Below are 16,629 nucleotides of genomic sequence, written 5' to 3' on the forward strand. Positions count from 1 at the left end.
GGTGTATGTATTATGTAGTGATTCTAGATTTTGTTTTCAGATTCAGCATTTTGAACAGCTGTCATCAACCGTAGAATCATCAACCGAGACTAAGTGAAAGCCTTGTGTGTGTCCCACACATCAAAATCTAAATCCATTGAAAGCCTTTGAGCAGAGCTGTGAACAGGCCATATTGTGAATATGCTGCAAGCATATCGGCACACACACACACACACACACACACACACACACACACACACACACACACACACACACACAGTGATTTACATGTGAATGGCAGGCACTGTAAATGCTTGAAGTGTCAAATAAGAGAAAGAGAGAGAGAGTAATCTTATTTGCTTGTGTGCTTCTGCTTTCTGATAAAATTAAAACAACTGAAGGGAAAAAAAATTAGTCATAAAGTCATTGTGTCACTCCATACAACAAAGGAGCTACATCCCCTCAGCGTCACTCTTTTCCCCTCCTCTTCTGTCCCTCCTTTCTTGTTTGTGACATTTCCCAGTGAAAAGACAACAAAAGTCATTTCTTAATCTGTAGATACTTGTCATTGTGTGCAAGTGTGCCTGTCTTCATCGAAGCTGCTTTCTAGTGAAGGCTTTTCAAAGACAGACCACTGCAATTCCATTCATGAATAAAGGACTATTCAAGGAAATTAAATGTGATTAAATATTGCTGTGACACATGGGTTAGGGGAAAGTCACTGGTTTGTGTGTGTGTGATGGTAAAATGTGAGAAATAAGGCCAGTGAGTGTAAGGACCTCTTTTAATCTGCTTTTAAAATGATCATCCAGGATTAAATTTAGTTTGATGTAAAACATGAAATAAACTTTCTGTTTAACCCCCCCACACACACACACACACAAAATATGTTTTCACATGAATAATCCATGATTAAACTGAATCTTTGGTTAATATTGGAAAAAATACAGAATACAGAAAGGATATGAATCTGCAGTGTATCAGAAATTATCCTCTTGATAATTTTTTAAATCTATACTTTACTGAAGCATCAACCACAGAGTCAAATGATGAGATATCAGCAAATTAAAAAACCAAATGAATCCAGGGCAAAAAAATTATTGGGTAAACCAGAAACAGAATTACGATACAGTTATGAAGCAAGACTTCATAAATAATATCAGAAAATATGGCATTTATGCAGTGGCCAAATAATTACAAACAATGTGACTGATTGGTAGTAACTAAGATAACAATGGTGGAAATATATCATAGGCCAGGAGAGAGATCCTCTGGGTTTACATTTCTCCCAATTGACTATGCATAACAACTACGAGTATATTTTGTCTCTTCATTCAATACTGAAGTACTGAAATATTGAAATTCACTGTGTTTTTACAGTTCCCTCCAGTAATATTATCACCCTTGGTAAATATGAGCAAAGAAGGCTGTGAAAAATTGTCTTTATTGTTTAACCTTTTGATCTTTTGTTTAAAAAATCACAAAAATACTCTGCTCTCATGGATATCAAACAATTGCAAACACAACACAGGTTTCTAAAACATTTTTGTTAAATATGGGTTTGTGTTATTGGCACCCTTTTAGTCAATAATTTGTGCTACTTCCCTTTGCCAAGATAACAGCTCTGAGTCTTCTTCTATAATGCCTGATGAGTTTGAGAATACATGGGATCTGAGACCATTCCTCCATACATAGTCTCTTCAGATCCTTCAAATTTCGAGGTCCATGCTGGTGGACTCTCCTCTTCAGTTCACCCCACAGGTTTTCTATGGGGTTCAGGTCAGGGGACTGGGATGGTCATGGCAGGATATTGATTTTGTGGTCAGTAAACCATTTTTGTGTTGATTTTGATGATGTTTTGGATCATTGTCCTGCTGAAAGATCCAACCACGGCCCATTTGAAGCTTTCTGTCAGAGGCAGTCAGGTTTTCATTTAATATCTGTTGATATTTGATAGAGTCCATGATGCCATGTATCCTAACAAAATGTCCATGTCCTCTGGCAGAAAAGCAGCATCAAAACTTTAAAGATCCACCACCATATTTAACCGTGGACATGAGGTACTTTTCCATATGGCTACCTCTCTGTGTGCACCAACACCACCTCTGGTGTTTATTGCCAAAAACTTCTATTTTGGTTTCATCTGACCATAGAACCCAATCCCATTTGAAGTTCCAGTAATGTCTGGCAAACTGAAGACGCTCGAGTTTGTTTTTGGATGAGAGTAGAGGCTTTTATCTTGAAACCCTTCCAAACAACTTGTGGTGATTGTAGGTGACTTTGGACTGTAGTCTTGGAGACTTTCTGTGACCCCAAGATACAACTAACATCTGCAGTTCTCCAGCTGTGATCCTTGGAGATTTTTTGCCACTAGACCATCCTCTTCACAGTGTGTTGAGACGATATAGACACGTGTCCAATTCCAGGTTGATTCATAACATTTCCAGTTGACTGGAACTTCTTAATTATTGCCATTATTGTGAAAATAGGCATTTCAATGCTTGTGCTGTTTTCTTATAGACACATTCCATTTTGTGAAGCTCAACAACCTTTTGTGGGACATCACAGCTATATTCCTTGGTATTACCCATTGTTAAGAATGACTAAGGGAATTTGGCCTATGTGTTACCTCATATTTATACCCCTGTGAAACAGGAAGTCATGCTTGAACAATTTCCTGTTCCTGGTCACCCAGGTGCACTTTAACTTTAATATATCAATGGGAATATACTTTAAATATATTGTTATCATATGAATTCATAGGGGTGCCAATAATTGTTGCACACGTATGTTTAACAAAGTGTGTTGTGTTTGCAATTGTTTGATATCCATGAGAGCAGAGTATTTTTGTGAATTTTTTTAACAAAAGATCAAAAGTTTAAACAATAAAAACAATTTTTCACAGTCTTCTTTGCTCATATTTACCAAGGGTGCCAACATGACTGGAGGGCACTGTATATAAGAGAGATATAAAGTATATAAAGTTGGCTTTCTCTCTTTTAGCAAGTTCTCGCTTTCCCAGTCCGAGACTCCTTGCTCGTCAGGGCAGGAAGCGCCCCCTTCCTGGCTCACCACACTCAGACTCAAGTTTTGATTTTCAAGCCATGATCCGGAAATCACCAAATTCCCTGGTGAGCATCCTGAACAGCACGCGGCCCAGCTCATCGACCAGTGGATCCTACGGCCATCTGTCTGCTGGTACTATCAGGTACTGACTGCTTTACTTATAATGAACATACATGAACATGAACATACATTCATACATATTGAATGCCCTACCAGAAATGTCATTTCATCTGTTCATAAAATCAAACTTTGTTGTATTTAATTAAGACTATTACATAATACTTCATCTATGGATAATTAATAAATGATTGTTGCAATCCACTGAAGGCAATAAGGTTGATACCACTGAATCAATATTAGGCAGTTTAGTGTTTAAAAAAAATGACAGTTATCATTGTGTTAGAAATATTAATGTGTTACCATTTGAATTAAATATGACATCAGTTTTTTTTTTTTAATGAAATAAAAGTGTGCAGATTGTTATTTCCACTTCTTTCTTGCTTTTAGTTAATCTGTTTCTATGTCCACATACTGTATGTGTAAGCAACCACAGTGGTGAACCTATTTTAAAAAGCCAAAATTTTGACCAAGAAAATGTAATAACCCAAAGAGAAAGTCAAAAGAAGCCAGAACATAAAGGAAGAAGAGAACCGAGAAAAAAGAAGTGAATTGTTGAGTGGGGAAAAATACCATGATAAAGTGCTAAAGGTATTTCACTAATGAGAAAGGTGTGTTTAAAACAGACAGGCTGGCAGTGGGAAGACATGAGTAGTAGAGAACAAGAACGATAGAGAGATAGATGGCTAGGAAGAGAGGACTAGAGAGCAGAGCAGTGCAACTCAGGCTCCACGGCAGAGTGATAAATGAACATACAGTGGCAAAATAAACGAGGGAACAGGCTGAGTGCTATTAGGCAGAAACGTGTGAACAGACTCCTCTCCTCCTCCCTCGTATCCTTCCGATATGCATCACCTGATTAATGTTCCCTCCATCAGAGTGGGAGAGCTCTACTCCAATGCCACCACTGTACAATCGCTCATACTGGAAATGGAGAAGAGGAAAGGGGTGATGGATGAAAGGGTCATAAAAGAAGGGGACATGGGGAGAAGGATAAGTCTGGGTTGGGGACACTAACACTGGCTCTAATGGGAAAAAAAGAGAATTCAAGTAAATAGGGCAACATACTAAATAGAAAACATGGTGCATGTGTTATGGCATAGTTTCTGCTTTCAATGTGAAGTATGATAGATTTAAACTAAAACACCTTGTAGTATTTTTATTTTTGCATTTGTTAATATCAAAATCTTTTGTAGGAGTCAGAAAGCAACTGAGCAAATGACTGGTTAATGTCTCAGAATTTAGCTCAGAATTCTTATTAATCTCATAAGGTTGTGAAATGTGTAGTAGGGCTTATTTTGCAGGTCAGAAAATAAGTAACTGTTGGAAAACTTAATTGTTCATTACACAAGGTAGATCTAGAATAACAAAGCTAATCAATGACACAGATATGATGAGTTGAGTCATTTAAATCATTTTACCGTTATAGCTTTTACTGGTGATAGTGATTTTTTGTTTTGCCTAAGGACCTAAGTCTATGTTGGAATGTTTTTCATTTCATCCATGCTAGCATGGCCTACCTGCAGTCCTGACCTGTGTCCGATTGAAAATGGGTGGCACATTATGAAGAGCAAAAATAAGGCAACAAAGGCCCCTTCGTAGAAATGCATAATGGATTAATGTGGAAAAATTCCGCTTGCTAAACTTAACCAACTGGTGTCTTCAGTGCCTAAACGCTTAATTAGTGTTATTAAAAGAAAAGAATTTTACACACTGGTAAACGTCGATTGTCCCAACTTATTTGGAGTGTGTTGCAGTCGTCAGATTTGAAAAGCCATTCAGCCATTTCCTTCCCTGTTGTGTCGAGTTCACCCGGGCATCCACGAGTGGAGCTCAGGTCAGCACTAGTAAAAGGGAGGGACAGAAGGCGAGTATGGCAGCCCGCCTCCCCTCGCAGATAGCCAGAGGAACCGGGCGGCCACAGTCGCGGCCAGTAGCTAGGCCTGATCTGAGAATGGTTATAAAGGCCAAGCAGATAAAGGAGGAGCGGTCCTGAGGGGCCGTGGAGGGACGTATCAGGGGACATGAGGCTGTTAGGGCAGTTAGCCCCCAGTACTATTGGAGGGCCTCCCCTAGCCAAGGATGTCCCAAGTTTTATGTGTTCTCTGGTCAGCAAGCTGTCACAGGGCAATGAAGATCTGATACTTTCCCCCTAACAGAATGTGGAAAGGTTAATGTCACTAAAAGACCCTCTGGCAGCATGGAAGCTACTGCCAAATGTGTCTCCATGGGTCTACCTAAGGGCTGCCCGGTCTAGTTCAGAGCTCGACACCCCCCGGTTCAGAGGTGTGCTCACCACAGGAGTGAGCACAGAGCAGAGCCCGACGTTAGCACATGAAGTAAGATCCCTCTTGGACAAAGGGGCCATAGAACATGTACCCTGTTCCCTGAGGGAGGGAGGTTTTTACAGCCTTAATTTCCTGGTCCACAAAAAAGAGGGAAGTATGTGGCCAATTTTAGATCTGCATCATCTGAAATGTACTCTTCGGACATACAGGTTCAAGATGCTGACGCTCAAACTTATCATTCTACAGATTCAGTTTGAGGACTGATTTGTGACGATAGAACTGAAAGATGCATATTTCCACAGAGAAATATTGCCCAGTCACAGGAAGTTCCTGAGGTTTGCGTTTGGGGGCAATGCATACCAATATCGGGTTCTTCCCTTTGGGCTAGCTTTATCCCCTCGCACCGTTACAAAGTGCATGGATGTCATTCTGGCTCCATTGTGACTCCAGAGCACCCGTGTACTAAACTATCTGGACGACTGGTTAATTCTGGCACAATCCAGGGAACTTTGAGATGTTGTTCTCACCCACATGAAGAGCTTGGGGTTCAGGTTGAACCTCAGAAAAATATGATTTCTCCAGTGCAATGGACAACTTTCTAGGGGTTATAAGGATTTTACTACGATGAGCATGTTTCTATCCACAACATGCGTATGGTCAATCATCAACATTGAGCAAGACAAAGCTGGATCTTGGCATCCCCTAATAGTCCTCTATGAGAGACTGTTGGAGCTTATGGCAGCAGCAGCCAACATCATACCATTGGGCCTATTGCACAGGAGACTGTTTCAGTGGTGGCTGAAAAGTTGGGGGTTTCATCCATGTGTGCTGTGGCGGGGTGGTCTACACCTCACACATTCATTCAATTTTACAGCCTGGATATACATTCCAAACCGTGCTCAAGTGTCTTGCAGTGACCCTCGGGCCCCGATGTTTTTGAACAGGCCGTACCGTCAATATGACGGAGTGGGTATTCTCGTTCCCACAGCGTTCAGCTAACGCAACGTGGAGTTCCCTTTGAAAGGGAATGTCTGGGTTACGCATCTAACCCTGTTCCCTGAGAAAGGAACAAGATGCTGCATAGTTTTGTCATACTGGGGCATGCCTGTGAATTGCGTCTTCGCTTCAGATAATAGAGGCTGACGACGCGGTTCACAGGTGGTGTTTATATATTGCACAATGTGCTTAATTGCCACATGTGTAACCCAGACGTTTTCAATATAGTACAAGATGAATTGAATTTTCAAATGATAAGTTGTTTTTTTTTGTGCATTTTCCTGCAAGAAATGCAGTTTCACGGGGTTTCATGCAATTTGTCGTGTGTGATCAATTCAATTCAATTCAATTTTATTTGTATAGCGCTTTTTACAATAGACATTGTCTCAAAGCAGCTTTACAGAAATATCAACACGGTATACAGATATTAAAGGCTGCGAATTTATCCCAACTGAGCAAGCCACTGAGTGGCGATGGTGGCAAGGAAAAACTCCCTAAGATGTTTTAAGAGGAAGAAACCTTGAGAGGAACCAGACTCAGAAGGGAACCCATCCTCATCTGGGTAACAGCAGATAATGTGAAAAAGTTCATTATTGACTTATATGAAGTCTGTATGGCCTTAGGAGCAGCCATAGTCCCAGCAGTCTTTAATTGGAGAAGATTTGAGCTCCATCCAGAGGCAGAAAGGATCTGGACATCTAGTATCTCCATAAAATCGTATGTGGCTCGGTAGAAGGAGAGAGGGAGAGAAAAGATTATTAGGACTGGGAATTAGTATAATGGAAAGTCAGGGTAGGCTTGAGTAAACAAGTGCGTTTTAAGCCTAGACTTAAACACTGAGACTGTGTTGATCACGTGGTAACCTGTTGGCATGCTTCTTAGAATTTAAATTCATTTGTTGTGCTTCACACCATAACGACCAGGTGGCACATGGAACAACATACCCAACTTTTTCGGAATTCAGGTAGTAATTTGAGACCAAGCTCCTGATGCTTTCAGGCATGTGGAAGAACTCAGTGGCATAGTTGATGAGCTGATGTGGCACTGATCCATACGTGTTTTGTGAGGTCAAGCCAAATGATGCGCAGATCTTTATTTCCACGCTTGGCCAGTTGGATCTGCTCCCAAATCATAGATGAGTGTTCCATACACAGTGGGAAGCCTGGGTCCCCCAGCCCCCTTCTGGCAATTGGTGTCATTAAGCCATTCTCTGTGACGTAGTTGATCCATGAGGGTCCAGAGCAGCTTCAGCACTTCAGGGCAGTTCTTATAGAGCTTGTAGGAGTATCCTATTGGGGTCTGGAGCTGCTGATGATCTGGCCTTTCTTACGACCTCTCTGACTATGCGGAGTTTGGGTTTGGGGGGTGTTAAACTGGGATATGGATAGCACTGGATGAGGCAAACCAAATGGCTCATTCTTTGCTGGGTCACTGTACTGCCTTCTGATGTATTCTTCCCGTAGTTTTCTTGGTGGTAAGTATGCCGAACATGACTTTACTCCTGTTAAGAGTTCCTCAAACAGGTTGAGCCTAGCCTCCATACCCCCTCACAGTGATCTGTCCAGTATTCTGCTAAAGTCCTCATCCAGTCTTTGCAATGTTATTAACTCACTCGCCATTAGCCACTTGATCTTGTCCCTCCTATCTGGTGCCTGCTCTTCTACTCTTCTTGGCTCTGATCTTTCAGGATGGGTGGGTACATCTCCTTGGTGCTCACAAGACAGGTCACTCTCCACTAAAGGGTCTTCCTCCTCACCTACAGTTGGGTATGAACCCAAAGAGAAACAAAAAGTCCGATGCAGATAAAATGAGAGAGAGAGACTGCTGACATCCCTCCAGAGCGATTGATCACTGATCTAGAAAAGTAAGCTGATCACTCATGTCTAGAGAGTGTGTGGACACAAGCTGATGAGTGATGAGACACTGAGCAGAACACTGCACTGCCCAGCTGCATTGATTTCCCCTCTGAAAATAATAAGCTGATGCACATAAGGGAACAGAGGAGCCCACAATGTATGGGGCCTTAGCAACCTGCCCTTGGATCTAGACATATTAAAAATAAGTTCAGTTGCTTAGTTTGAATATCACTGTAAAATATTATAGAAAATTGTTTGATTTTGTATTGTACTAGCATCTGTAGGCTTCTGTCTGCTGACTTCCCCCTTTTCTTTTTTCCTTTCAGCCCTTCCTTACAAAGCAACTATGTAGTGACTTGTTTGTTTTGATTTGTTTCGTAATGGGAAAATGGACAGAAAATATGTTGATAGCTGAGCATAAAACAAATTTTCATTTAAATCTGGTTGATTGAGTGTGAGTGCATTTATGATCACCACATTGATTAAGACCAGGACAGTATGACAGATATACTGTATGTATTTTAGTATTGTATATCTATGTTGTAAACTTAGAGTATAGCAATATAGTGAGATTAGAATTTACCTATAGTTCCAAGAAATTGTGTGTGTGTGTGTGTGTGTGTGTGTGTGTCCTCATAGACAGAAAACAAACCAGAATTATATACCTATTTATTGCTTCCCTCTTCTTTTCATTCAACTACAGTTTCTTTATTTTATATTCACTACAAGTTATACTGAATCAAATTGTAAATTTTCAGAATACAAATAAGCTGCAGAAAATGTACTAGTTTTAATATTAGAGTTCTGATTTGATTTATTGTACATTAAACAGTGTAATGTCAAATAAATTTCTTGTCTTTTCACACTTTTATTCCATTTATCTTTCCTATACTCTCATCTCCTCTTAATTGTTTCCCTTTTTATCTCTATTTGAAGCTCATCAGTGTACTTAAGAAACACCTAAAGGTTTTTGCATGTAACTCTGAGCATCTGTTTGCAAACTATTCATTTTTAACAAATTGCTGGAATATCATATTTCATTTAAATGGTACCATACGCATTCCTAACAATGTTTGTTGTTATTTCCTAATGATTAAATAACTATATGGACCTACATGCTGACTCTTATAGTCATTAGAAATTATATTTTCGATTAACAACTTTTTTTTAGATCTTTAAACTTATTTAAAATATATAATAGGAGAAAATTGTATTCTTATTTTGTACTATATTTTAAATACCTTACTTTTTCTTATTCCTAATTTCTACCTCCTTCTAGTCCTGCACTGAATTTTGCCTACCCTCCCACCCCAGTGGCACTGCAAATGCATCAGCAGCTAATTGGCCGGCCTCCAGGCATTGTGGCTTCTGCTTTCGGGCATAGTCCCCCTCTCATCCACCCTGGCCCTGCCTTCACTACTCAGAGACCCATAGCAGGCATCACCCCCTCAGGACCTGGGCCCACAGAGCGCTTCACTAGCTCCACTGACATTCAAGTGAGTGCTCCGTTGTGTTCATAACCCATTATGAATTGTTTCATGAATCTTGCTTATTTACAAAAAACACTTCATGTTCAAGAATATAAAAAGTGGATGATTCTGCACTGTTCTTTATGAAAAGTATTTGATTTATTATCACTCAGCATCAGTGTTGGAGCTGTTTATTGCTGTGTGTGCATTATGGAAAGATGTGTCCTAAACACATCAGCATCCTATGACTGGAATATGTGTTTGCAGGTAGCCCTTTCCTGTCACAAACCCCAGGGGATTTTCCTAAGAGTTTTGCATTTTGATGGTCCCCTTTGAGAAATACCGCACATTTATTAATCAGAGTTAGATCTACTGTGCACCTTTCTTTCTGAAGAATTGACACATTTACAACATTTACAACATTTACTTGCTGATTGAGGTGAAGTATTAAATACTATGGGGAACACTATAGGATTTTGTGTTTGTACTGATTCAAATTGTATTTTTTGCCAGGTTGATGACTTCAGATCTGGTTCTATGGCAAATAGAACACCATCTCATTTTTAACATCAGTCTTTCTTCTCAGGAGCCGGAGTACTGGTCCAAGCCATGCATACAAAGTGGCACCCTCAACCAGGAAATTTCAGACATTTATTTAAGTATTATTATTACACATGTAGTTATGCGGATGGTGGTAATGGTAGATTTTTGAGCTCTACTGGTATGGTGGACCTACTATTGGAGCACTTTGCATGTATTTAAAGACTATATAATCAAGGACCAGGTTCAGTCTGGTCCTAATTAACAGATGAATATTTCTTGATACATATTTAGATTTGTACTAAATACTGAAAACCTTATTTTCTTGAATAGCAGACTGAGCCCAATTTGACATCTAATACTGATGATGGGATAAGTTTTCACGGGGAGATTCTCCTTTTAAAAAAAAAAAAAGAAAAGAAAAGAAAAAAAAGAAGCTTTTCTGGCTGCCTATGTTCAGAGCTATTTATTGTTTAACCAATCAATTTAACAGGACACACAAGAAAAGTCTGGGTTATGCATGTAACCCTGTTCCCTGAGAAGGGAACAAGACATTGTGTGAGCGCCATGCTGTGGGAAGCACCCTTGCACATGACCAGTATCTGAAGCTTGTGTAACATCATGCCAATTTGTAGGCCTGCCATGATCAGGTGATGTGGAAATTAAGCGCATCACGTGATATAAAAACAGCACCTGTGAACTGCGCCGTCAGCCTCTATTATCTGAAGCGAAGACGCAGTTCACAGGCATGCCCCAATATGACAAAGCTATGCAATGTCTTATTCCCTGCTCAGGGAACAGGGTTACATGCATAACCCAGACATTCCCTTTCAAAGGGAATTCAGTGCTGTGTGAGCTCTACGCTGTGGGAACGAGAATATCCACTCCATCATACTGAGGGTATAGCCTGTATAAAAAAAGATCTGAGCCGAGGGTCACTGCAAGACACTCGAGCCTGGGGTGGAATGTATATCCAGGCTATAATATCAAATGAATATATGTGGCATAGACCACCCTGCTACAACACACATATCCTGTAAGGGTACCCCTTTGGACAAAGCCTTTGAGGAGGCAACACCCCTAGTGGAATGAGCCCGTATGCCCAGAGGCATAGCAAGACTGTGTGCCTCATAAGCGAAAGAGATTGTCTCTACTATCCAATTAGAGATGTGCTGCTTTGACACAGCATCATTGCTACTGTTGCCACCACAGCAGAACAGCAGCTCATTGGACGCATTGGACACATTGTATTGGACACAGTAGGTGCAATTTCTCTTGTTGCAGTGTGAGGAATGGAGGAGGGCAGAAAGCCTGCAGCAGACGTAGGCACTTTAGGAATATAATCTGGCCTAGGACGTAGGAATTCCTTGGCTAATCCAGGGGCAAAGTCAAGGCAGGAATGGGCAACAGAAGCTTGTAGATCTCCTACTCGCTTGAGAGATGCCGGGGCCAGCAGAAGAGCAAATTTTAGAGTCAGATGCTTCTATAAGGCTGACTCTAAGCTCTCAAATGGGGCATCTGACAGACCTTCCATGACCACAGAAAGGTCCCAGGAAGGTATGCCTTGTCTGCAGATGGGCCTCAGCCACCTGACACGACGCATAAACCTCGAAGTTAGAGGATCTTGCCCCACAGAGGCTCCATCAATAGGGGTGTGGCTGACCAAAATGGCAGCCACGTAGACCCTGATTGTAGAAGGAGCCAATCCTGCTGAGGAACGTCCACATAAGAACTCCTGCACTGTAGCTATTGCACAGTTTACTGGGTCTAGGTGACGTTCCTCATACATGACAAAAAGTCACCACTTGACCACCTACAATTTCCTCATGGATGGTGCTCTAGCATTCAGCATGGTCTCTATAACCTGAGTTGCAAAACCAGAATGTTTGGGTTGGTGCCCCTCAGGGGCCAGACCCACAGTTTGCGTAGTTCTGGCTGAGGGTGATAAATCAGCCCTCTGGTTTGAGACAGTAGATCCCAGCTGATTGGACTCTCCCAAGGAGTGCCATCCAGCAGGGATATTATCTCAGGAGAACCATTTTTGACCTGGCCAATAAAATGCTACTAGCAGCAGATGTAGGCATTCTTGGCGAACTCTTGCTAGAACTTGTGGGAGCAGAGCAATCATGGGAAAAACGTACAGATGTGATCTTGGCCACGAGTGCACCATGGCGTCCAGCCTCAATGGTGTGGGAGGAGTGAGGGTGAACCACAGCGGGCAGTGTGTTGTCTCCTTGGAGGTGAACACATCCACTTCCGCTTGGCCAAACCTTTGCCATATGGACTCCACCACTTGTGGATGGAGCTTCCAATCCCTGTGCCTCAGCCCCTGCTTCAACAGGAGGTCTGCCCCCATATTCCAGTTGCCCAGAATGTTCATTGCACTCACTGACAAAAGCGTTCCCTCTGCCCAGAGAAGAATTAGCTGTGCCTGCCTGAACATGGGGTGTGAACATAATCCTCCCTGGTGGTTGATATATGAGACCACTGCCGTGTTGTCCGTCACTATTAACACATGGTGACATTGAGGTAGAAAGAATTTCAATGCTAGGAACACGGCCCACATTTCTAAGCGATTTATATGCCAATCCAGATGAGGGCTGCTCCAGAGACCATGAGCTGGACAGCTATCTAAGGCCGTGCCCCAGCACATTAGGGACGTGTCCGTCATTACCATCTTGTAATAATGAGACACCCCTAGAGTGTGACCCAAGTCTAGAAACCGGGGACAACTCCAAATTCTAAGCACACGTAGCCATCGCCACGTGGCACTGATTACTCCCGGACGTTTTTCCTCAGATGAAACCCCCAACTTTTCAGCCACCACTGAAACAGTCTCCTGTGCAATAGGCCCAATGGTATGATGTTGGCTGTTGCTGCCATAAGCCCCAATAGTCTCTCGTAGAGACTGGAGGGGATGCCAAGATCTAGCTTTATCTTGCTCAATGTTGATAGAATTGACCCTACGCATGTTGGGGATAGAAACGCCCTCATCGTAGTAGAATCTTTATAACCTTTAGAAAAGTTGTCCTCTGCACTGGAGAAAGCATACTTTTCGTGAGGTTCAACCTAAGCCCCAAGCTCTTCATGTTGGCAAGAACAACATCTCAATGTTGAATCACCAGTTCCCTGGATCGTGTTAAAATTAACCAGTCATCCAGGTAGTTTAGTACACAGATGCCCTGGAATCACAGTGGAGCCAGAATGACATCCATGCACTTTGTGAAGGCTAGTCTGAAGGGAAGAACCTGATATTGGTATACACTGCCCCCAAACGCAAACCTCACGAGCTTCCTGTGACTGGGCAATATTTCTACGTGGAAATATGCATCTTTCAGATCTATCATCACAAACCAGTCCTCAAACTGAACCCGTGGAATGATAAGTTTGAGCGTCAGCATCTTGAACTTGTATGTCCAAAGAGTACAGTTCAGATGACACAGATCTAAAATTGGCCGCATACTCCCATCTTTTTTGCGGACCAGGCAATAATGGCTGTGAAAATCTCCCTCCCTCAGGGAACGGGGTACATGTTCTATGGCCCCTTTGTCCAAGAGGGATCTTACTTCTTGTGCTAACGTCGGGCTCTGCTCTGTGCTGACTACTGTGGTGAGCACACTTCTGTATTGGGGGGGGGGAGCTCTGAACTGGACCTGGTAACCCTTTTCTACAGTAGACAGAACCCATGGAGACACATTTGGCAGTAGTTTCCATGCTGCCATATGATCTTTTAGTGACATTAAATTTTCCACATTCTATTGGCGGTTAAGCATCAGATTTCCGTTGCCCTGTGACAGCTCGCTGACCAGAAAAGACTGAAATCTTGGGATAGTCTTGGCTAGGGGAGGCACTATGGTAGTACTTGGGGCTAACTGCCCTAACAACCTCATGTCCCCTGATACATCCCTCAATGGCCCGTCAGGACTGTTCCTCTTTTGGCTCCTCGGAGTCAGGGAGGAAATTTCTTTCTTTTTTTTTTGGCTTTCCATAGCAGAAGGAGGAGTCGCAGCGTGCACTCCAAAATCCGGTGGAGAGCCGGACCCAGAAGACAGAGAAGAAAGAGCTAGAGCAGCACTCATTGCTGGCTCCTCTTCCAGATCTATACAAGATCCCCAGGACTGCGAGACTCTGAAACAGAACTCCCTTTGGCCGAGAAGCCATCGAGTCTCAAGCGGAGCTGCCTAATTGTATTCACTATGCGCACAGTCAGACCTCTCGAGGGCTGCCCTGGCATGCTCAAACCATAGACACTTCTCGTGGAAATTAGACAACACTCGCAGACTCGTCCTCTGAGGTGAAAAAAAGTTTATTACAGAAAGATCGTTAATACAGGATATAATAATGAGAGCACTCTGAAGCGCTTGTGCTGACCCACTACACTGTATATATGAAACGCAGAGCATGACACTTCTGTGTACCGATAAGTAGCAGTTTGAGGAAGTTCAAACAGGCTTTGTTTCAGGGTTTTAGAAAATGTCCAAACGAACCTTGAACAGAAAAACATGTTTGTCTCTGCATGCAGATAAACATTCTGTATTGATCTAAAAGACATGACATGGCCTTCTTAGGCATTATCCTCTGATGAGAATGAACAGAACAAGAACAAAACTATTACAAAGTCAAAATTAATAATTTCCCCCTCACACCAAAAGTGTGTCCATCCATCCCCATGATGAACTGGGAGCAAGGCATAACACACTCACTCATACGTCTTTTTTTTTTTCTTTTTTTAAAAAGGGACAGAAAAGCTTCACAGGTGCCATTTTTATATCATGCGATGCGCTTAATAGCCACGTCACCTAATCCGGCAGGCCTATAAATAGACATGATGTTACACAAGCTTCAGATACCGGTCTCGTGCGTGGGTGCTTCCCACAGCATGGAGCTCATGCAACGTTGTGTTCCCTTTGAAAGGGAACACCTGTCAGTTATATGTTCCAATATTTTTGCTCACCTGCAAATTGGGTGGTCTGATACAAAATCTGCTATGTTCTATGTCTCTTAACACATAACCAGAAAATAAAACTTGACATTCAAAACTTCTCTCTCATACTCATCTTTTGATCTCAAACCCTAATGTCATCAGTCTACACCAAAAAAATGGTCTTGCTGTTCCAATAGTTTCAGAGGGGACTGTATTTGATGTCTCATCATCTTACTCACTTAAGAAATACTTTAATTCTTTGGCCATGTGAGGTACAGTTGTGTTTCTGTGTGTGTGTGTGTGTGTGTGTGTGTGTGTGTGTGAATATCAGAGTAAACCTACCAGTGAGTCAGCAGTGACCAGCACAGGAGACCCCATGCACCACAAACGCTCCAAACTCAAGCCTGATGATGAGCCTCCCAGCCCTGGAGCAGTTAGTGTGCAGGTACTCATATACACACAAACACATACTCAAATGCCACCCATCACATATGCTGTCCACATGTATACACCATACAATAAATTCCTTCCTCCATAATTTCAGCAGCAAGTTTCCCCACTCACCCACAAACATACCCCACCCACACATACATTTGTCAAACATGAGGAATTATAACACTAAGGAAGAAGTGATCCAGCAATTGGACAGGTAGAGTAGGGAGGCAGAACAGTGTCTTCAGCAGAGCAGGGTTGAGGGTGATGCTATAAGCTGGGCAGAAAGGCAGAGCAACATTCTGAGTAGGGGTGGGAAGTGGGGGGGGGGGACAACAATGACAGCCCTAATCTGGGTTTGTGCTCCCTCTCCTGACATTTTTTCAGGGACCGCAGTGCAGTGCTATCATTGCAATTCCTGGCCAGTTTTTCAAGCAGCAGCCAGTGCTGCCTGAGTAGAAGGACCCGTGCTGCCAACTCCTGCCTTAGCACCCCAATTCTGCTGCATCCATATTAATGCCAAGCATTCGGTCATAAATCCAGGGAGTCAGTTGCAAGTGCAGACAGTCTTTATTCAATAAACAACTGACAAATAAAAAGCAGGAAAGGAACCAAAAAAGACTAGATAAGGCAAGGCAAGCTCAACATGAACACAAAAGCTACTCACAGTTCAGACAGAACACCATAACAGTAACAATAGAACACAAAACAGGTGTGCACAAACACAGAAAGTGAGGCAGACAACAAAAGAAGATGCAAGTGAGGGTGCACTCAAGCAGACTTGGGGTGGGGTAATTGTCCAGAGATGTGACAACAGGGAGGGGAGAAGGTCTTGGAACATAGACACAACAGTGCTCAGCTGATGCAGTGATGCTGAATTATTGTGTTTATTTATTCCAAACTACTCTATAATACAGTCATGTAACTTAGTCTTCTCCCAATGCTATGATATGTTCTGCTCC

General features: G+C 42.3%; 1 protein-coding gene across 5 annotated transcripts in view; it reads left to right on the forward strand.

Moving 5' to 3' along the window:
• Nucleotides 1-16,629, forward strand: part of gli3 (GLI family zinc finger 3) — a 199,006-nt gene that overhangs the window by 152,767 nt on the left and 29,610 nt on the right. For all 5 annotated transcript variants that reach the window (XM_053674956.1, XM_017453559.3, XM_047150215.2 and 2 more), the window contains 3 exons: nt 2,983-3,187; nt 9,582-9,798; nt 15,567-15,680. In XM_053674956.1, coding sequence (XP_053530931.1) covers nt 2,983-3,187; nt 9,582-9,798; nt 15,567-15,680 — 536 coding nt within the window. The remainder of the gene's footprint in view (nt 1-2,982; nt 3,188-9,581; nt 9,799-15,566; nt 15,681-16,629) is intronic.

This window comes from Ictalurus punctatus, chromosome 23 (assembly GCF_001660625.3).
Source record: "Ictalurus punctatus breed USDA103 chromosome 23, Coco_2.0, whole genome shotgun sequence".
In the NCBI taxonomy this organism is placed as follows: Eukaryota; Metazoa; Chordata; class Actinopteri; order Siluriformes; family Ictaluridae; genus Ictalurus; species Ictalurus punctatus.